Source organism: Paraphaeosphaeria sporulosa, assembly GCF_001642045.1.
Source record: "Paraphaeosphaeria sporulosa strain AP3s5-JAC2a unplaced genomic scaffold CC84scaffold_5, whole genome shotgun sequence".
In the NCBI taxonomy this organism is placed as follows: domain Eukaryota; kingdom Fungi; phylum Ascomycota; class Dothideomycetes; order Pleosporales; family Didymosphaeriaceae; genus Paraphaeosphaeria; species Paraphaeosphaeria sporulosa.
In genome coordinates, this window is record NW_017253364.1 from 2,483,691 (window position 1) to 2,504,164 (window position 20,474).

Genomic DNA, 20,474 nt, shown 5'->3' on the forward strand with positions numbered 1-20,474 from the left:
GCCAAGATGGAGTGGATCAGTGCAAGCTGGACAACTGGACAGTACTGAGCAAGTCGTTGGCCAGGATAAATGAGCCATGGGGTCTTGATCGTACAGTTCATGGCGGTAGAGGTGTTCTTCTGGATAGCGAGTAGCTCAAGTTGACATTGTGTGGGTGGATCTACAGAGTTTCAATATTCTTTGCAGCGGGATTGAAACATGCCAATCGTGGAGGCATACTTTGGAGTGGCGCGCGATTCGTGCAGTCGCATTGGAGGCAAATTCACGATTGGTGTGCTGCTCATGTAAGAGAAGATGTGCATAGTGAGATGCAGGTGAGCTTGGAAATATACGAGATGAGTCCACATATACAGTGTGTTGAGATACTCTATTTGGAAGCCATCTTTCCGTCGGCAGTTGAGACGGCCTGCAAAGTGTAGGTAGTGGCCCAGTGACATGCATCCAATGCGAGACTGTTTACCACTCACATGTCGTTTCTCCTGAATCGTGATGCTTGACATAGCACCGTTTCTAAAGTTGCTTCAGGCTGCTGGGCTGATTCGCAAGCGCATAGTCGAAAGGCTGGCTCATATGCAGCCATGACGGAGATACACTCCACCAGGGTTCAACAGCGAAGACACGAGGCCTCTGGCCACGAGATGTCAACAGAGGAGAGCGTGGACCGTGGATGACATGTGCTCCAAGTCTGGCCGAGGTCACGGACGAGCGAGGCCGTCAGCGCCTGGCGAACTGGTGCACAGGCGCCCCTTTGTCTGCGCGTTAACGGCCAACGAAACCAGAGCGGGGCGTGTCGGGAGACAACAGAGGCGTCGCGACGAGGGACAGGCGGAAGCTCTGGGCGTCGGCAATGAATGACGAGCATTTCCGCTGAAGCCAAGTGGGCGGGCACGTCTTGGGTGTTGTCGGACTTGGCCCCAGGCCGGGAGAGTTTCGGATGGGTCACAAGCTGATCGCCGGGCTGCGGAATGCAGCGCCGAGGAAATGTTCTCGCGCCGCCACGCGTGTCTCTGGACGCTCCTTGTTGCGGTGCAGCGAGCCCACGGATGGCCGGAAAGCTCGCGCACGCAGCAGGCACCCAGGCAGGCACTGGCGGGGTAGCTGAAGCTTGCTGCAACTGGGAGATTCGCCGGGATGAGACGGTCCACAAGTCAACGCCATTCACAACTCGCCTGCGCCAAGGCCGCCAGAGGGCTTGGCGGTGCGTAAAAGCGCTCGCGAACACCCTTTTGGGTTTGGCGTGTACTTTGGGCGCGTCCCTGCCACTGGCCCTTTTCACCATGGGTGACGGGGGGCTGAGCGCTGGCCGTGCTATTTCTTGGGTGCTTTCCGGGACAAATTGGCGCCCAGATGTTGCCCAGGTTTTCCTCCCCCGCTCATTTCATACTTCACGCGGCCCTGCCCCGTCCTCGCTTTCTTGAACTCTTTCTCCGCATTTCGAGGCCTCTGGGACGCGCTTTCCACTCACCTGAGCGCGCCTTCTCTTTCAGCGCTGCTGCTATTATCTAAGCACGCGCTCTTTGGCTCTTCTTGTCGCCAAGAACCGTACACCTCCACCGACCCCAGCAATGGCAGAACAACAACCTCAAGCAACTGTGCCCCAGGCGGCCGCTCCTCAGCAGCCCGCCATCGGCACGCCAACACAGCAGCCTGCCCAGATCCCCCAGCAGTCCAACGCCGGCGCGACTGATTCTCTCGTCTGCCAGTGGCAAAACTGCGGCGAGCGCTGCCCGACCGCCGAGCAGCTCTATGTAAGTCGCTTTCACGCCGCAACTTCGTGCAAGACGCGTATAATGGCCTGTGTCGCCCCAGTTTACACAGGCCAATGTTCGCGTTCTCGAAAAACGCGTCACATCATCCACGTGATCCATCACTAACGTGTTGTAGGACCACGTCTGTGAGCGCCATGTTGGGCGCAAGAGCACCAACAACCTGAATCTCACCTGCCAGTGGGGCAACTGCCGTACTACTACTGTCAAGCGCGATCACATCACCTCGCACATCCGCGTCCACGTCCCCCTGAAGCCGCATAAGTGCGACTTCTGTGGCAAGGCGTTCAAGCGCCCCCAGGATCTGAAGAAGCACGTGAAGACCCATGCGGACGACTCTGTCCTTCTGCGCTCCCCCGAGCCAAACCGTGGCGGCCCTCACGGCGGACCCGGCTACCCAGGCCAGGGCGGCAAACGTAAGTGCTCTTCCTCATCGTCTCCTCCCAGTTCCCCGACGGTGTCTTGTGACCCATCAGACCCCCATTCGTCGCCCACTGATGTTCTCATATCTCTTTTCAATTCTAACACGCGCTCCACAGTGGTCGCTGACTTGCAGGCGCTTGCCGCTACAGCCAGCGGATATCAATATCCCGAAGGTGGTCTCGGCCCCAATGGAGGCTATGGCCAGCAACACCCCGGTGGTGCCCCAGCCGGATTTTACGGTGGACCTCCCCAGAACTCTGCATATGGCCCTGTCTATTATGCTCTCAACCCAGCCCAGCAAAATTTGAACGACTCTTACGAGATCCGTAAGCGTGCTGCGTATGATGCCCTAAACGAATTCTTTGGCGATGCCAAGCGCCGCGCCATTGACCCTGCGACTTATTACGATGTCGGCCAACGACTCATGGGCCTGCAGGGCGTTCAATTGCCCGTTATCGGTGCTGGTGGCTACCAGCAAGGCGGTATGTCCGAGTATGGACACGGAGGCACGATGATGGCTCAGGCCACCCACCCCCCAATGCACCCTTACTCGTTGCCGCTGCCCAACTTGCGCACCAAGAGTGATCTCCTCAACATCGACCAATTCTTGGAGCAGCTTCAGAGTACTGTGTATGAGAACCCCAACCATGCGGCGGCCGCTGGTGTACAGCAAGCCGGTGCCCACTATGTCCACACTGGCGCCACATACCGCTCCAGCCACTCGCCGCCAGGGCACCCATCCACGCATCCCCAGTCCTCGCACGCTACTGCCGTCGCTTCTTCGAGCACTGAAACCCCGGCACTGACTCCCGCCTCGAGTGTCATGTCTTACGCTTCTCAGCACTCGCCCGGTTCGCATCACTCTGGTAGCACTGTCTCTCCCACCACCAGGACGTCAATGGGCAGCATGTATCCTACACTGCCTTCGGTCAGTGCCATGTCAGACATGTCAGCCGCTGCACCTTCATCGGGCTTGGCACCTGCTTTTGATGCCGACGGCCGCCGGCGCTACTCTGGTAACCTTCTGCAGAAGGCAGCTCCAGACCGCCATGAGCATGATCAGATGGACACTTCTGGCGACATGGAAGATCGCAAGCCTGCTGCTGAATCTGAGCAAGACGAGCTGCATCACAACGTCAACCAGCTGGCGATCCACTCGCCTAAGGTTGATCCTGCTCTGTCAATGCGCTCTCCGAGTGCTGTCTCGTCGGCATCTACCGAACAGCCTAATGAGACTTCTCAGCAGACGTGGGTGGAGAACATCCGTACGATTGAGAGGTTACGAGCGTATCTGAAGGAGAGGCTCGAGGCTCATGACTACTCTTCAGATGACGAGGACATCAAGCACGAGGACGAGAGCAGAATGAGCGACGATGCCCGGGATCTGTACCCTGTGCTACGCGCTGTACAAGAAGGGCGGGAGTAAATGTTTTAATTCTTTCGAACAGTCGGTGCAAGTAAATCTGTAGGGTTCCGGTGTGCATGAGGCGTTTAGGAGTTCTACCGAACCTACAACGGTATGACCAGAGGCTGGCGGTCTCACGCAGGATACGAAGGTGTTTTGTTGTTATCCCAATATCCTTGCTCACTGTTTCACACGATGAAACTCAGAGTAGATCCTCAATGAATCTTTCTTTCCTCTCTTCAAAGTTGAAGCTGGTGTTGACTCATGTGATGTTCTCAGTCGGACTTTTTTGTGCAGGAATGTATGTTGCAAGCGACTTTGCTGGTGCGCCTTATCGATGGCCAATTCTTATGACTAATGCGGCTACCTGGCGCATCTACGCGTTCACCCCACATTCACCTGATCGTCCCCCGCGCCTGTGACGCGCGATCTGGGGACGATCCAAAGACTGACATGGGTAGTCGCACCTCTCCTCTTGCGCCAGACTGAGCCTCTTCTGCAACTCGCCCTGCATCGCGTCCACCCAGAATCTATCCGACCACACGCACGGTTAGCGAGTGCGCATGCGACCTACTACAGAACATTAAACCAAGCGATTGAAAGGACTCATCATGTCCGGCCGCGGCGGCGCAGGTAACATCATGCGGGCGCAGGAGCAGAGCAAGAAGTCTGTTGAGGTACGCACGCTCTTCCGTGGCAACGCCGCGTGTTCCCTAGCCCACACCACCCCGAGAGTCAAGCAGCTCTGGGCACTCATCACTCATTAACACCTGCACCAGGACGTAGAAGCCCAGCGCACGCCCACGACCGCCTCCCCGCCACCCACATCATCTGCCTCCTCCACGAACGCACAAGCCTACGCCCACACCGGCCGCGGCGGCGCAGGGAACTGGTACGAGCCTTCTAAGCTCGCGAAAGACGGCACGTTCTCCTCGCCTTCATCCGCGGACGCCACGGCGCCGCCGACAAACAATGCGAGGCCGAATGTGAGCACGCCGTGGCATCCGGAGGGGCAGGAGATGCCTGTGGGGAGGGCTGGTAGGGGTGGCGCGGGGAATTTTGTGTGGAAGGATGAAGACGAGGAGGAAAGGAGAAGAGTGGAAGAGGAGAGGAAGAGGGGGGAGGTGAGCCAGAGTGTGGAGAGGGATGTTGAGGCGGGGTTGGCGAAGCCGCCGGGGGTGTTGTTGGGGGGTGTGAAGGCGGGGAGGGGGTGGTAGGGTCGGGGAAGGTAGAAGGATGAGGGTTGAACGATGGAAGGAGACGGGATGTATGAACGCGATGTCTGAGACCCGCGTCAGTAATATCGATCTTCCGTGGACACCAAATACAACTGCGGTATACATATGTCAGCAACATTTGTTTGTTTATCGCTCAGTCATGAACATCACGTTCAGGTCGACCGTTCACAAGACTCAATTAACTCTGGCGATCATAGTTGCCGGTCACTTTTGCGACCGCGACCCCCTAATCAGTCTCAAAACTGCCATGAGTAGCGTCAATACAATATAACTACCGGGTAGTCTATCATCGGACATAAGTGTTCTCTGTAACCGTTCAGAGCCTTTTGAGACGTCTCGTCGATGGAGCAAAATAAAAGCTCGATGGAGATGACCGGATTGGGCGATGGCGGGCCCCGACGCAACTTTTCCAATGGATTTGCTGGCGGCGTCGGCTCGCTGAGAGAGACACGAACATTCTTTTCGCTGAACTTCTGAAATACGAATACGATTACGGGTACTGGATATTTACAAACACGCTCATCTGTCTATTCTATACCACTCAGCCAACCCCTAATCATACGACCTCAGCAGATCCGAAACCGCATAGTACGCAGGCTTCTTTGTGAAATTCGCGTCCCAGATGTCTGCGTTGCCAAAGCCCGGGAACGTGCCCGGCACCCAGCTGACGGGGTCCCAGAAGTCCCAGACGGTGATGCCCACGCAGTCGTCGGCGTCGAGGCACGCCTTGGTGGAATTGGCGTACACAGCGGCTTGCTGTGCCTGCAGGGTGGCGTTGTCGGGAAGCTGGATGCGCACGTCGAGCTCGGTGAGGGCGGTCTCGACGCCGAGGTCGCTGAAGAGCTTGTGCGTTGCGAGCTGGTCGTCGTAGGTGGGGGCGCGGCCCACGGTGTAGTGCGCTTGGAGACCGACGCCGTCGATGGGGATGTGGCGCTGTTTGAAGTCCTTGACTGTGTGGTTTGTTAGCTTCTGTGCTGATTTCGTCCTTGCTGGCTGTTTTCAGAGAGACATAGGTCAACTTACCCATCGCAGCAACTGCGCGGCTCTTGTTGTTCACCCGCTCAATGGCGTAGTCGTTGTAGTACAATTTGGTTCCCGGCTTGGTGTACTTCCTCGCAAACTTGAACGCCAGCTCGATGTACTCCTTCCCAATGGTGTTCAACCAGATATCCTTTCTCAGACTCGCCACCGCATCGTCCTCAAACGCCTCGTTAACGACATCCCACGCAAAGCAATCATTGTAATAATGCCTCGCCTCGTTCTTGATGTGGTTCTCGAGCACGTTGATGAGCTCAGGCTTCGTCCAGTTGCGTCCCGTCAGCCACTGCGGCAGCTGGTTGTGCCAGACGAAGTTGTGGCAGCGCTTGAGCTGCTTGGCCTTAGTAGCGGGCACGGTAATCTGGTCGCCGAGCGTATAGTTGAACTTGTTCTGCTGGGGCTCGATGAGCTCCCACTTCTGGCCGTTGGAGGGGGTCACCTGGCCGAACTCGGAGCGGTTATGCGCGATGGCGATGTACGTCGGGTTGTCGAGGACGACGTTGTCGATGGCGGTTCCGAAGTACTTGAGGCCCGCCTTCTGTGCGAGGACGTTCAGCCCGGGGTATTTGTTTGGGTATTTGTTTGGCTTGGGGTTGTCGTGGTGGGGCTTGGTCCAGGGCCAGGTTGGGAGGGCGGTGGCCGCGGCGGGCAGGGCCGCGAGGAGGAGCGTGGTCTTCATTATCGGACAATGCTCTCGGAGAATGCCAATTAACACCACGGACGCTCGCGGAAGATGGGAGGGAAGGCACAATGAGCGAGGGCGCTGAAGAATCGAAGTATGCGGTGCATGCGAGGTTATATATGAACTGGCACCTGTCGTGCAGCTACCCCTACCTTCTCCCAGGAAAACAGGCCCAGCCACCCGTCCTCTGGCCTTCTAGAATGCGGTCTGCAATTACCCGAGCCGAGATGCTCATCGTGGGTGGTGGTTCAACCCCAGGCCTGGGTGGGAGATCGTCGCGGATAAATTCAGGTACAAGCAGGATATACGATGGACTAAGGGCGATGCCCAGATGCTAGACCCAAAAAGCGTTCACGATGCAGTGGCGAGCTCTGAATCGAGATGAACGCTGCTGGGATGCGGCGGTGATGCATTGGTGCTGTACAGATCATATGGAGCATGTGGAATTGATGAGATGTAATCGGTAGAATGCGGTGCGGTTGTAGTTGATGTTGTCGTGCTGCGCGATCCAACAGTTTGAACGCACACCAGTACCACGACTACGCTGAGTTGGCCAAGGCGAACATCACATGTACCCCGCATGACCACGGAGGAAGCAAAGACGTTGCTCCGTCCGGCCGCAACGACTATGGGGCGGCGAGGTTAGACTCGGAGAGAAGAGCCGTACCGAGACCTCAGAATAGGCTAAATTGAGGACTTGCGCACACTTCACGATGAGAAGTCAACTGTGCTGCTGTTCGAGGTGGCCACTTGGTTTTGCTTTCTACCCGTGGCGTATTTGTAGTGCAAGTGCATTTTCTCTTTGGGAAGGTGTATAAGGGTGTGTACCATGTGTATTGTGCTTGGGGCGGATTGTGGTGGCGGCGAGATGTCGGCCCTCGGTGCAAGCCGTCTCGTTTCTGTTGAGCCCAAGCAGCGATTATTGTACTGGATACTAGTTGACGCTCTGAAATCTCATAAATGAGTGGGTGATGTATGTAGAGAGCAGTATTGCGAGAGGCAGGGAAATTGCCAAATTGACGAGTGGATCAAATGACCTCTGCGACGCGGAAAATCAATAACAGTTGCTCACCGGGGCATTCGGCCAGTCCATGAGGTCTTCCTCACTCCTTGAATCCCTTCCAGGTCTCCTATGTCTTCTCCTCACTCACTTCACAGGATCCACCGAGCATTGAGGCAATATCAACATGAGGCACAGTGTCTACCTATTATGGACGAGGGAGAAGAGAACGATAGTCCAGCTTTTCACGTCGTCGCGCCATGATTGCCCAATTTCGGTTTCTCATTCGGCATGAAGAAATCCGGCTTCGGTTTGGAGCAACATGCCGAAGTCTGCCACAAACTCATGTTAGTGCTAGGTTACTCCCAGTACATCTCTCAAGGCGGAGACTAGGTATGTTACAACATGTGCTGCTTAGGAGATGAGCGAAGATCCTAAAGTCCAGCTCAGGGTTCCAGCATCACCCGCGTAATGGGCCAACTACACCCCCAGCATCTCAAAGCCTCGCATCTGAGCCTCGTTCCATCGCTCCCACCTCCACCTATTGCCCCTTTCGCGTTCCTTTCTTTCGTGACGAAGCATCTATTGGGGTTGTACACCTCGGCGGAGAAGGCAGGACTGGAACGAACACAAGACTTCCAGAAGAACGGAATGGGCTACTACGCCCTTCGAACTACAAAGCCCCAGACAGTAAGGTATGCTCTGGCTGATAGCCCGATCGGACTGCTCGCCTGGATGCACGAGAAGCTGCATGACTGAATAGACGGATACGCCTGGCGCCCGAAGAGGTATGTACGTGTGTGAGTCTGTATTGGTTCAGCACCGCAGGTCCCGCGGCCAGTCTGCGCGTCTACTACGAATCGCAACGTGGCGCCTTCCTGCAAAAACTGGCGGCTATGTCCCAGGTGTGAAACTAGTGAGTGGCGTACTTCCTCATACTGTAGCGAGATGCTGAGAAACAAGAGGGTCTGGGGTATATTGCGAAAGAAGTTGTGCGGCTCCCCGCGGCCCCGCGGCTTGGGGCTCCACGTTGGGGCCAGTGGTGTATACGTGGGAGCACGATAGAGGTGGGCATTTTGCTGCGTGGGAGATACCTGACAGCATCGCGGGGGATTTGAGGATCATGTTTGGCAAAGGAGGGGGCGCTTATGGTGTTGTCGAGGGAGCATCTGGGTATCAGTAAGAGGTTTCGTGGACGGGAAACTGCAGATTGCACGCAGATGCTGTATTCGACTCTACGCCACTCGTTCCCTGCCCTTTACAGACTTCGAGATTGTTCCTGTCGAGTTTTGGCGAGCTTGGAGCCTCCGACCTTCGAAAGTTGCGACGCACTGCTGAAAAGATGTCGAGAGATTGCCCGAAACCCTCGAGTTATGCGAAGCCTGATCAGAAGTAAGGGACAGTATATCAGACGGTGTGGAAAGTATGGTGATACGAGGTGTTGTGGTTGCGTCAGTCGGCAGATGCAAGCGGTCGTTGCAAGGTTCGGGGCCTTGCACGTGACCTTGTGTTTGCATGTGTGCATGGACTTTGTTTACTTTTGTCTTGGCACATGACGAACGGGTTCCGGTCTCCCCACGTCCCACAGACCACTACATATAATCGATGCACCAGCCCTTGACCTAGCACGACTGCAAATCCCTGACTCGACGTCAATTGCACATCGACACCATGGCGCGGCGCTCAGCCAGGCTCCAAAAGGTATGCTGCCGTCGCGTTCCCTCCCTTGTTGTGTTTACGTGCGTGTGCTCACCGCCTGCAGCAATCGCCAGCGCCCACATCCGCGCGCTCGGACGACTCCCGCGACAGCTGGGAGACGGCTCCCTCGCGCGAGCAATCGCCTGCTCAAGCGCAGCTTCCCGCCGTGGCAGAAGCCGAAGAGCCCACGATGAAGACCCCGCAGAAGCGCGCCGCCGCCGCAAAGACTTCCAAGGCCTCGCAGCTTCCACAGCCAGCCACGACGCCTTCCCGAACCCCCAGCAATCGCACCCCGATCAAGCCGGCTGGCACCGAAATGCACCCTGCGCACCATCACGCCAGCACGGCCAAGTTCCTCGACGAAGCGCGGTGGCTCGGCTTCCAGGCTTTGGGTGCACACACAGCTCCGCCGAAGCCTATGGGCATGAGCGCCGGCCAGGACACACCGACCAAAGCGACCCCAGGCAAGGTGCCCGACGGCGACGTTGTGTCGCCGGACACTCGCTTTCGCTTCCGTTTCAAGTCTCCTCTCAATGCTCTTAGCCCGTCTTCGAGCCGCATCTTGAAGGACACCACACAGGCGACAGAGGGTCGCGGTCTCTTCAAGGCAAATGAGTTCACTGCGCCCGTCGACATGACCCCCAAGCGCAAGACCGTCGTTCCCAAGGGGAAGATGGCGCGATTCAGTGATATTCACATGGTAAGTGTCTAATCTCATAATGTTGGTACGATATAGATGACGAAGCTGACACGCGCCATCACAGAAAGAGTTCAAGAAGATGGACTCGATCGCAAACCATCCCTCCGCATTCCGCGCCAAAGCACTGCAGGCGTCGTCATCTAAGCCCGACCTTACAAAGGCTGAGACCAGCGCGAAGACCCCGAACACACTGAAGCGGACGCAGTCCAAGATGGATCTGCTAGAGTCAATGCCCAAGGCTCCTGCTTCCGCATTGAAGCGCACTCAGTCGAAAGTGGACGTAGCGGAGACCACTACCAAAATTGCGCCTACACCGCTCAAGCGGACTCAGTCGAAGATGGATATGTCGAGCAGCAGCCTTCCCCGAGCGCAAACGATCCGAGCTGTTCCGCCGTCTCGTGACGGCCCTCGCCCAACGCAAGAGGCCAACCCCTTCGCGAAGCGTGTCAAGCGCACCGAGGCCGACGACGCTGCTACAACGCGCCCAATCTCTCGCGATGGTCCTGCAACGAACACACTTGTTGCTGGTACCCCAACACCGGCTCGGAAGAAGACGGGCCTGCCTCGACTTGCAGATAGGCTGATGACACCGACCAAGTCTTCCATCGCGCGATCACAGAGTGTAAAGCCACTCAAGTCTCAGTCGATGATATCGGGTTAGTCGAACGTCGCAAGTGTTATTAGTAGATGAAGCTAACATTCTCTCCAGGCCCGTCTTTACTGCGTTCGCCGTCGACTAAGAACCTCTTCTCGCCCACGAATGCTGGCACACCTTCCCCAACGAAGAACATCTTCTCGCCTACCAACATTAGCAACGCCGTTAGGGACGGTGTTCGTGATGGTATTCGCAAGACAAGCAGCTCCCTCCAGCGCGTTCGATCCATCCTCCGCACGCCGAGCCGCAAGTTCTCCGATGATCCCACAAAGGTTGCTGCGGGCACCCACATGTCTCCGCCCTCCGCCCTGAACACGATCCATGTCCTCCCTGCGATGCCTAAGACAGCACCGGTCAAAAAGCAGGTCAATTTTACAAATAGTACTCTAGAGCGAGCAGCCTGGGACGAGGTTGGCAAGTCTCCCTCGCCAATGAAGTTGCGTGCTGGGTCCGAGATACCCTCTGGAGCAGTCATCTATCCCAGCCTGGGCAACTCGGTCGAATATCCCACTATCCCCGAGGGCAACGACTCGGCTCCTGATTCGCCATCGCGTCGTCTCACATTCGGCGGTGCTACGGCGACCACACCAGCTGCATTCTCATTCCAGTCCGACAAGCCGATCGACTTCGGACCGCCTTCGACCGGCACGATTCGCATGGTTCGAAAGAGCGACGCTTCATCACTCGCCGAGGGCAAGAAACGGAAGCTCGATACCGTCTCCGAAAGCTCGGACAAGGAGAACAGCGAGCCTGCGCCGGATGCTGGACGATCTGCCAAGAAAGTAAAGACTGCTCCCGCAGAAGTCCCGCAGACGCCAGCGAAGTCTGCGTCGAAGCTGCCCCGCCGCACTCCACGCGGAGGCTCTCTCACCAAGTCCCGGCTTGCTTTCTTGGCTACCCCGAAGCGCGGCAAGGCTTGAGCCCGTACGATTTGTCGTGGGAAGTCCCTTTTACAACATCTGTTGACTCTTGTTTCCCTTGACGACTCAGCCCAGCTTTTGTCTTCTCTTCCGGAACACAGTTCCCTTCATCTGTAATATGATCCGAATGCTGCATGTTCATTGCGGCGTTTGAAGCATCATTATAACGAGTTTCATTGTCGAATTTTCCTACTCTCTTACTAGGCTCTAGTCATTTTCTTTCTGTCATCTCCCTGGCGTCCGGCAATGGTTTGAAATTGGCGAATCTGTACGATTGATTTTTTGGGGCGGGACAACGACTGGAACATGATTATGACGATTCCGGCGTTCTTTGTCGTCTGTAGCAAATACAACGTGTTCATGATCCATCGTGCTTTTTTACATTCTCAGCACGAACTCATCTTCCCCCCCATCTCACTTCCGTCGAAACAACTTCCTTACCTTCGACTTCGTCTCCTCCTGCTTAACAGCCTTTCCTCCCTCTACCTCGCCACTTGGCCTATACTCTTGACTCTCATCCCCCGCTCGCCTCCTCTCGTTCATCTCCGTATTACTCACCCGCGGCCACCAACCCGCCCCATACGCCGCCCTTGCCTCCTCCTCCGTCCTGTACCTCAAGATGTCATAATCGCTATCCCGCGTCATCGCCGCATCCCGCTCCCGCGTCGTCACCGCATCCTCCACTTCCACCACGTTCACCCCAAGCGACGTGAAAGAAGTGCGCCAGGTGGACGAGGCAAATTCGAAGCGCGCCATGCTATCCTGCATCAGTGCCCTTACCAAATATGAGAGTTCAAGACGAAAGGGAATGGGGAAATGGGAAGGTAAGGGAGAGGCGCACTACACGCTGATTCTCTTAGGCTCCGCGCCCTTTTCTAGTAAGTATTGCAGAGCAAGCGCATCGACTCCGCGCACAGGCCCGATGATGAAGTTGTGACCTGCGGCGATGGCAGTGTCGAGTTTGGGGGCGTAGTGGATGGCGAAGTAGGCGGGTGTGGGGTCGAGGGGGCCGGATATGAACGCTGTAAGAGGCTTGAGGTCGGACATTTGTAGATTGGCAAGGATAGAATGGTGAGTTTTGGGGAGGAGGCGTGATTGGCGTGAGCGTGGGAGGGTATGATAGGTGGTGGGTTGGTGGTTGGAGTAGACTAGGCTGCCACTGTGGCGCAGCACTGGTGAGCTGAGGGCATACCACGAAAATGAGGAGACCGGATTCCATCACCAAAGAATAATGGTGGGTGGACTGAAGCTCAACAGTTACCCAAACATTCAAACCAATCAATTTCTTGCGTATCCTAACCAATATCAATATAACCTCTTTCTGTGTCCAGATTTCAAATTTCCTATCCTCACTGCTATTTCACACTGAAAGCTCAAACAGGCTTTTCATGTGTTTGCATCTGCTCCACTCCTCAAGTTCTACAAGGCTACTCTGAAAAATTTCCAGCCCGACATGTCCTCTTCCACGATCCAAATCCAAAAACTTGGACCCGATGTGATCTCTGAAGAGATGCTTGTGCAAGCTGCAACGCTCTTCTCCTCCGCCTACGGTATCTGGGGTTCACTTGCGCAGGAGAAAATGAGCAAGTTCTGCAAACCAGGTATGTCTTCCTTTTCTTTTCTTTTTACTTTCTTTTTTTTTTCGTTTCATGACTGTAAGTCAACTCTAGCTGACATGGAATTAAGGTCATCGCGTGAAGATGTCTGCAGAACGCCTCCGCCAGCAGTCTTTGGCTCCAGGCACTCGCAGTGTCCTGGTTCGCGCTGTTTCCGGGGACAAGCTCGCCGGGTATGCTTTCGCAACCCGCTGGGACTACCAAGGCCGCCAAGTGTGCTGGATCACCCAGCTGTGCATTGATCCTGAGCTCAGAAGCCAGAAGCTGGCCACCAAGGTAAGTCATTTTGCATTCCGTGAAAGACCTTGGGTTGACTTGATTAGATTCTCCTCGCATTGCGCGACGGCGAAAAGGATCGCGGCTTCGGCATTCTCTCCTCCCATCCGCACGCCATCCTCGCCGCTCTCCGTGCCTTCGGTAGAGGCATTGAGGAGATCGATATGGACATAGTCAAACTGCACGCTAGAGGCATTTTAGACGCATCCCCAGTCGACTATGTCAAGTCTTGCAAGCTGAAGGGAACTCTGTTCGGTGAGAAGGGTGACGACGGCAGCGTCTGTTCGGCTGACACCGGCTTCTGGGTTGATCACGACGAACCTATGGCTGCCTTGGAGCAAGTTAAGGCAAAGGGAGTCAAATGGGCCTTCGGTGAGTTGTTGGAGGGTTGCGAGTTCATTGTTGTCGTGAAGGGTGCGGAAGTGGAGAGTGCAGGCGACCGCGTTCGTCGTCAGGAGAATAGCTCTGACTTATGATCTGAGCATGCTATCTGTCAGACTATGTCCAGGTATCTTGTACTATTGAACATTGAATGACATATCAAATCTCTGTGCTGGACTCTATTCTCAAAGCGGCACCTCTTTCTGCCCACGACATTGGAGTCATACACAGTGTTAAGGTTGGGTCCCCGTACTAGCGTCATTCCAAGACTGGGAAGAGCCCAATACGTGTGCCTCTACATATGAATTGGATAAACCTCGATGGTAAACATACCTTTGAGCGGTGTAATGTTTCCTGTGTGCACCCTTACCCAAAATTTTGCTTTCAACAACCTCATGTCCTCCCAGAATGGTGTCAGAGTACTATCAACGAAAAGGTAACAACCTCACCAACCATTGTATTGCTTCTTTCAATCTGCGCCTGATGGCCAACTTCTAAGAGCATGAAACTGCATTACATATGTCCGCTCTGCTCTGGGCTTCGAAGCAAGAAATCGTCACGCTCCAAATGCAGGTGATGGATTCTTGCTAAACCGAAGTACAACTCGCTTTGGAAGCGATAATGTGTGCCGTTTGACCTAGGGTGTCTCTAGACTGAAGCATGCGAACTGAGGCCCAATGGCTGGGAGGCACTCCATCAGGTAAAACTTCAGATCTCCCGATGGGCTCTCCCGAGCTATGACCGGTTCCAAATCCGAGATATGAGAGTATTATACATCATGTTAGCAAGCTCTATCCTCCACCTCGCTTTAAAAATCCAGCGCAGCGAAAATACTTGTGCACATTTTGCTGTGGCTTGCACGCACCAACAACCGCAATTTACATGCGCGCCAGATCCAGCTTCGAGCTCCATATAAAGAAAATCTTGATGCTGGACATCCAACACATGCAGTTTCTTTCCGCCAGCTGACTCGCAAAAAACCTAGTTTGCGAACTGATGTCTTCTCGACTAGGGGCGCTCCAAGAAAGCAACTCAATGAACCTATGTTGAATGTGGCCTGGTCTTGGGACGAGCATAGAAAAGAACATGTTGTCCTATGCCAGCATGTTGGCGGACTTCTTCTTCCACCTCACTACCAAAAGCAGTCCCCCGGCATGCATGTGTGTTTGGCTGGGCTTGACCAAAAACTATTTGCTAGGTGGATACGAGTGTTGGTCCCATTTTTGAGCTTCTCAAGAACATCTCCACTGTATCCCTTGGTGCGGCCCCGAACAAAATCAAGACACAAGAAAGTTCATGTTGGCGAGCCTTTCCTTCGGCCCATCCTCTTCAAACAAAATGAAGCATGCACACTATGTCTCCTCCGCCAGATCGTCTGTCAAAAGTCATTCTCGGTGATCCTATGCGCCGGATCCACTCTTCCGCCTGCGACCTGAAATGAAGTGTGTCCATTTCGATATTGGAGAGCCTCCTCCTCGCCTCAGTCTTTCGAAGTGGTACTTAAAGAGTTGCACGCCTCGTCCGCTGGACCTCCTAAAACCATGACTGCACCACCGGATGTCTGGGGCCTCCTTCACCAACCCCTGACCGAGGTATCGCGAGTTCTACGACAAGAGTTGGCTGGATCCGGTCCTCCGCTCATAAACCGAAGGATGCAATCCACACTCCTATGCTGAAGAGCCCCTGGCCTTATCACTTATTACCATCAAAACATAATAAGACCGGGCCATGTCTCTGCTCTGTCCAAAACATGACGACAACGATTTCATGTCCTTGGAGTCTGTATGAACGAAAACAGGTAGCTTTACCGGTGTATGTCGGCGAGCAACTCCCTGCTCTCTTCTCAGTCTGCCAAAAAAAAAAAAAAAAAAAAAAAAAAAGATCGGGACGTCTTTTCCGCCCTTTCAAAATGACGACTGTCTCCGCCATGTCCTTAGGACCTGTGTGTTGTAAATCCATGCTTTCAGAAAAATTGGTGGCGAGTTCCTCTCTCGCCTCCATTTCCTGAAAGGGTTTAGAAAACGATCCTATGCCTCCTCCACTGCTCTTCCGAAACAAGCATCGCACCCTTCTGTGTCTGTAGGACCCTTGTGGACAAAAAGAGAAAGGATTTGGCATTAACATATGTTGGCCAGCTGCTTCCTCTGTCTCACTATCCGAAAAGGTCGCAGGCGACTATGTCATGTCTCTCCTGCTGCCCTTCCCAAAATCATTTCAGCTGCTAATCATGCCCTTGGGACTCTTGTGGTCTAAAATCTCAATGTCCTTTGTACATGTTGGGAAGCCTTTTTCCCGTCTCAACCTCCCAAAACCCGAAAGGAGCACACCATGTCTCTTCTGCTACTCTTTCAAAAGCAAGAAGTGATTATGTCCTTGGGCCTCGGTGGACGAAAAGACGCGCTTCCCCGCCCGGATGAGAGCGAGTATCTTCATCTGTCTCACCTCAACCTCCAAGAAAGCACATCAAAGTGTCTCCTCCGTTGGCCTCTCCAAAACCATGTCGCTCGTTCGACATGTCCTAGTGATCTTCGTTCACCAAATAAAGAAAACTTGTCGTGCATGTTGGCACTCCACGTCCTCCACCTTCTCTCAAAAAGAGGCATCGATCGCAAAATGTCTCTTCCGCTGCCCTTCCAGAAACTTGCTAGCCCTCGAGGTATGTCCTGGGGAGCCTGTGTGCACGCGAGCTGTGCTGCACGTGCTGGCGCTTCCTCTCCCGTGCCCTACTCTCAAAAGGCCATTTTCGCGTTCGATGTCTCCTCCTGGACATTCCATGAACTAACAACGCCTGGAAAATTGTGCTGTCTCCGGCTCGCCACGCCTTACAAAACCGCAAAACTGGATTCGCCAACTCGATGCGGGCTTCCAAACCCACGCGCCGAGACCTCGATGTGTTTGTCGTCCGGAAGAACAGTGTCACAAAGGACCCTTGCGCAGGGTATACGTGCTTCTCTCTCTCATTTGACAACAAAAACTTCTGCAACAGCCATATGGACACTCAAACCATCATGCCCAAGCCCCATCCCTGTGTCGCATCCTTCATGCCCTACTTCAAGATGAGGAAAGACATGGTCTGAAGTTGCGGTGGCAACTCATCATGCGAGGTGAGTAGGAGCAGGGGGGGCATGAATACTACTGCTGCAGGCACTGGAAGTCTTTACTCATCCGAAATGGACAGCATGACCTGGCAGTGATGACAGGATACATCCCATCCATCATCGTCCACTGCAGTTCATCAGCACCATCATCATCACCGCACTTACCCATACTATAATCTGGATCCCCACCATCTTGGCTCCAGATCACAACCCGAACCACGACTACCCTCACGTACAGCCAATAACATTCCCGCAACGCACTACGTGTCTACCCATCCCTACCATACCCGAGGCACCACACACTACACGCCCTACTGCGGGCGTTCGGGAATGTACACCTGACCCCTCCCACACCCCTCGGGCTACTATACATATTCACAAACGGGTGTGTGGGTTAGCTGCCTTTACATAGCACACGCCGCATCGCACAGCCTGTCAGCCTACCCACCTGCTGCATGCACTTCCTGCGCACCGTCCGCAACCGTCATCTCCGCAGAGCTACGCAGACGCACGTGGGCAATACGGAGATGCAACTCAGCCCGAACTTCATGCAGCGTCCAATCCCGTTCGCCCGGTTCGCGAACCGTCCACGCTTCTGGAAGCTGCACAGAAGCGAACGGGCATGCAGGTACATGTGGTCAGAGAGTATCGAATTCTCGTAGAGGATGCAGGGAAATGGTGTATTGGATGTTGTTGTCCGCAGGGGTGATTTGGCTAGTTTGTACCGATGGAGGTTGCGATCAGACTACATCTTCAGCCCTCGCTCGCGCGGGACGTGTACACAACCCCAATGCCATCCATGACACCCATCTATCCCACGCGCGCAGCGCAGCTACCCTCACCACGCGACCGGACAAGCACCCTTTACTGCACGCGTGTCCGGGAAGACTTGCGCAGCGCACCTCGCCGTCCACACCTTCGGGTCCGCATCACCACCATGTCATCCCACGCACGTCAAAGCCCGCGCTCGCTCACAAAGTGGGTCGCCACCAGAGCCTGCGGAGCTTCCAGAAGGCCCGACATCCACGTCCTTGGGCTGGCCGCTGGCTTTGAAACATCAATGCACAGGCCGGCCGCAGTGCATGAAGCGCACGTGTCTGCCTGCATGTCTCTGCGAAAGTATCTAGGGCCAAGACGCCGGACGGCAGGAAGATGCAATATGTTACCGCCTGCCTGACTCCAAGCGGAAGGCGACGGCCAACTCCGCGCAGCGAGGCGACACGGAACCGTCACAAGGTGGGTAGTGGAAATGCTTCATACGGGTTGTGCTGTGACGGTCGCAGACCAGACCAAGCAAGTCAGGAACCCGTTTCACGGCTCGGGAAGCACTTTCCTGTGGACTTTCCCAAAGGAGTGCCCAAGTCCTGCACTAAGCCCTGCCGAGCGCGCGGAACCTGAACCGCAATCCCTCGCAGCTCTAACGGCTTCAGGCCGCGACGGAGGCGGTGCGCTGCGCGAAGGAAGGATCCAGTCAAGGAAGCAGCCGTTATTTGGCAGGGAGCGGGTCGCTAGCGGCTTCCTCGCTGACGTTCCCACTTTGGACCCACGCAGACGCGGTACGGACAATAAGCAGGAATAATAGTTAATGTTTGGCCGGGGTCAAGGGTCGTGGAATAAGGCTGAAGAACTTTGGAAAAAAGAGAGGCGGGAAAGGGGTGCGTCTGTGCTGGCTGTTAATTTTCGACAGTGCAAGGGCGCAGAGAAATTTTGGGAGGCATGTGTCATGCCGAGGTGGTTTGTGGTGTCGCGTGTACATTGGAAGAAACCTCAAGATGCCTGTTTCGTCAAAAACGCCTTGTAGTGTGATACGCGTCAGGTTCGCAGTTGGTCTTGGAAGCGGAAGGTAGGAAAAAGAAACGTGACGTGGGATATCTTGATAACTGTTTCATTCGTGGCTTGGTATTCGAGCCGTTTTGATGCTTGTGTTGGTGGCCGCGGAAGCGAGTAGGCTGCCGTTCGCTGTGCCAGCAATCCAATCCTTCGACTGCGCACCTAACATTCGACGTTCCTTCGTCGCACGTTGGTGGAGAGCTATGGAGCGTGGGATTCTTCCGCTGCCCGCTCAAACAGTACGACGATCTGACATGACCCTCACGATGCTGCCTGGCCCAGCGATTTCGACGAGCTGCGCTTGTGTCAGTAGCTGCGACCAGTGCGTACGGCTATGGCTCAGAAAGTCACGATCGTGTGTGGCCAGGACGGGACGCTAGTCATACCTTCTCGTGCCAGCTCAGCAGCACGCTCATGGCCTGGCTGCCACCCTCACCGCCGCCGCGGGCGTGGACCTGGGAGAAACCGGTAGCTTGGGGCGTGATGTTGCGGGCGGAAGTCGCTGCGTTCGTCTGTGCCATTCCCTTGTATCTTTTGTGTACACCGTTAGCCAGATCTACCCAGGGTGCCGGCACGCGACCATTGATCGGACACAGAGAGTGGCATGACAATCGAAACCGTCACGCCAAAGGGGGATGGAAATAGCATCGTGTCGGTTTTGGCAGGTGGAGCGTACATATACTTCATGAGCACGTCCAGTGCCTCAGTTCCACCTGGTGAGCTGTATATTTGGCTTAATATTGGTGACATGTCGGCCTGGCGGATGGACTGGAGGATCTCGATGACGGTAGCTAAGTGGACGTCCTGTAGAGTGGTGAGACACAAGTCAGCCCAGACTCCCTTCTTGTGTGCTTGTGCGAGCGCGAGAACGCTCTGTCCCGGTTTCTGGAAGCCCGGCTCCCAATGCAACGGAGGCATGGCCACGGGAGCGGCCGATTAGGGAGAGACATGGACCGCAGCCCCGTGCGTGACTGTCTGGGGACTACGGTGTGTGTTTCTGGAGCGACGAGGTCGCAACATGCCGTGACATACCTTGCCCTGCGCATCTGCGCCGTACGGCGGGTTCTCCAGCGCGCCCTGGAGCGCACCGGCACTGTCTCCGCCTCTCAAGAGCTGCCGGATCTGGCCTGCGAGCGACTGGACATCGGCGGTCGATACGGGCGCGACGGAAGGCGCGAGGGAGCTGAGATCGAAGTTGGCGGGGGAGTCGGGGTCCAGCGCATCGATGTTGATGGTGCGCCAATTGACGTTGGCCATGGCGGGATGCTACGGTGCAGCAAGCTGTGGGGCGAGACGGTTCGATTCGGCGGTCGCAGGGCGTGCAGCTGCAGGCGGTGGCGGTGACGGAGGCGCTGATGTCGTGAGTCGAGGTAGCATGCGTTGGGATGGGGGAGCTCAACGTGGGGTGCTCCACCAGGCCGCCAAGCCATCGAGCCAGCACCGGAGCTTTCCCAACCAGCTCAGGTACCTCAGCACGTCACGCAAGCAAGGGTCGGCGCGCTGCTGCGTCTCGAAACAGATCGGAGCACAACGGTCGGCTGCGGAAAGCCTATCGATGGCGGGAGTGCGGAGACGTGCGGCGGTGCGGGTGCGACGCGACTACTGCACCGGCGCTGCAATAACATGGACGCGATATTGAAGACAAGTATTCGTGTAGATTGGTCAATTATGATAAGTCTATCCATCCTGGCCGTGTCGCGGGACACGGACGCAGGTACCAGGAACCAGAACCCAGGCAATTCCTCCGT

The 20,474-nt window shown here is 55.4% G+C and overlaps 9 protein-coding genes across 9 annotated transcripts; 6 read left to right on the forward strand and 3 right to left on the reverse strand.

The window, feature by feature from the left end:
- The first annotated feature begins 1,348 nt into the window (after nt 1-1,348).
- Nucleotides 1,349-3,835, forward strand: CC84DRAFT_1120077 (uncharacterized protein). Its single transcript, XM_018175571.1, has 3 exons — nt 1,349-1,748; nt 1,885-2,182; nt 2,306-3,835. Exons 1-3 carry the CDS (start codon nt 1,566-1,568, stop codon nt 3,613-3,615), a joined length of 1,791 nt encoding a protein of 596 aa, XP_018036642.1. The 5' UTR covers nt 1,349-1,565; the 3' UTR covers nt 3,616-3,835.
- A 152-nt stretch (nt 3,836-3,987) lies between these two features.
- Nucleotides 3,988-4,811, forward strand: CC84DRAFT_1196369 (uncharacterized protein; the record flags this gene model as incomplete). Its single annotated transcript, XM_018181455.1, has 2 exons — nt 3,988-4,271; nt 4,374-4,811. The coding sequence occupies exons 1-2, from the start codon at nt 4,206-4,208 to the stop codon at nt 4,809-4,811; spliced, it is 504 nt and encodes a 167-aa protein (XP_018036643.1). The 5' UTR covers nt 3,988-4,205.
- A 513-nt stretch (nt 4,812-5,324) lies between these two features.
- CC84DRAFT_1164582 (glycoside hydrolase) lies at nt 5,325-7,037 on the reverse strand (the record flags this gene model as incomplete). The annotated part of the gene is made up of 2 exons (XM_018178515.1): nt 5,856-7,037; nt 5,325-5,782 (listed from the first exon to the last, which is right to left on the reverse strand). Coding segments are annotated over exons 1-2 (1,088 nt in total), but the record flags the coding sequence as incomplete, so codon positions are not given.
- A 2,186-nt stretch (nt 7,038-9,223) lies between these two features.
- On the forward strand, nt 9,224-11,525 carry CC84DRAFT_1217528 (uncharacterized protein; the record flags this gene model as incomplete). Its single annotated transcript, XM_018182899.1, has 4 exons — nt 9,224-9,253; nt 9,315-9,950; nt 10,015-10,606; nt 10,660-11,525. The coding sequence occupies 4 exons, from the start codon at nt 9,224-9,226 to the stop codon at nt 11,523-11,525; spliced, it is 2,124 nt and encodes a 707-aa protein (XP_018036645.1).
- Nucleotides 11,526-11,710: 185 nt separating this feature from the next.
- Nucleotides 11,711-12,639, reverse strand: CC84DRAFT_1164584 (uncharacterized protein). The gene is made up of 2 exons (XM_018178516.1): nt 12,367-12,639; nt 11,711-12,282 (listed from the first exon to the last, which is right to left on the reverse strand). The coding sequence occupies exons 1-2, from the start codon at nt 12,570-12,572 to the stop codon at nt 11,940-11,942; spliced, it is 549 nt and encodes a 182-aa protein (XP_018036646.1). The 5' UTR covers nt 12,573-12,639; the 3' UTR covers nt 11,711-11,939.
- Nucleotides 12,500-14,056, forward strand: CC84DRAFT_1164585 (uncharacterized protein). Its single transcript, XM_018178517.1, has 3 exons — nt 12,500-13,126; nt 13,212-13,417; nt 13,465-14,056. The coding sequence occupies exons 1-3, from the start codon at nt 12,979-12,981 to the stop codon at nt 13,891-13,893; spliced, it is 783 nt and encodes a 260-aa protein (XP_018036647.1). The 5' UTR covers nt 12,500-12,978; the 3' UTR covers nt 13,894-14,056.
- Nucleotides 14,057-15,966: 1,910 nt separating this feature from the next.
- CC84DRAFT_756782 (uncharacterized protein) lies at nt 15,967-17,241 on the forward strand. The gene has a single exon (XM_018187323.1). The coding sequence runs from the start codon at nt 16,127-16,129 to the stop codon at nt 16,856-16,858; it is 732 nt and encodes a 243-aa protein (XP_018036648.1). The 5' UTR covers nt 15,967-16,126; the 3' UTR covers nt 16,859-17,241.
- On the forward strand, nt 16,896-18,475 carry CC84DRAFT_1176313 (uncharacterized protein; the record flags this gene model as incomplete). Its single annotated transcript, XM_018180210.1, has 5 exons — nt 16,896-16,902; nt 17,309-17,524; nt 17,600-17,874; nt 18,024-18,132; nt 18,180-18,475. 5 exons carry the CDS (start codon nt 16,896-16,898, stop codon nt 18,473-18,475), a joined length of 903 nt encoding a protein of 300 aa, XP_018036649.1.
- A 483-nt stretch (nt 18,476-18,958) lies between these two features.
- CC84DRAFT_1091271 (Arp2/3 complex 16 kDa subunit ARPC5) lies at nt 18,959-19,983 on the reverse strand (the record flags this gene model as incomplete). The annotated part of the gene is made up of 4 exons (XM_018174395.1): nt 18,959-19,021; nt 19,113-19,257; nt 19,403-19,530; nt 19,759-19,983. 4 exons carry the CDS (start codon nt 19,981-19,983, stop codon nt 18,959-18,961), a joined length of 561 nt encoding a protein of 186 aa, XP_018036650.1.
- Nucleotides 19,984-20,474: the final 491 nt, after the last annotated feature.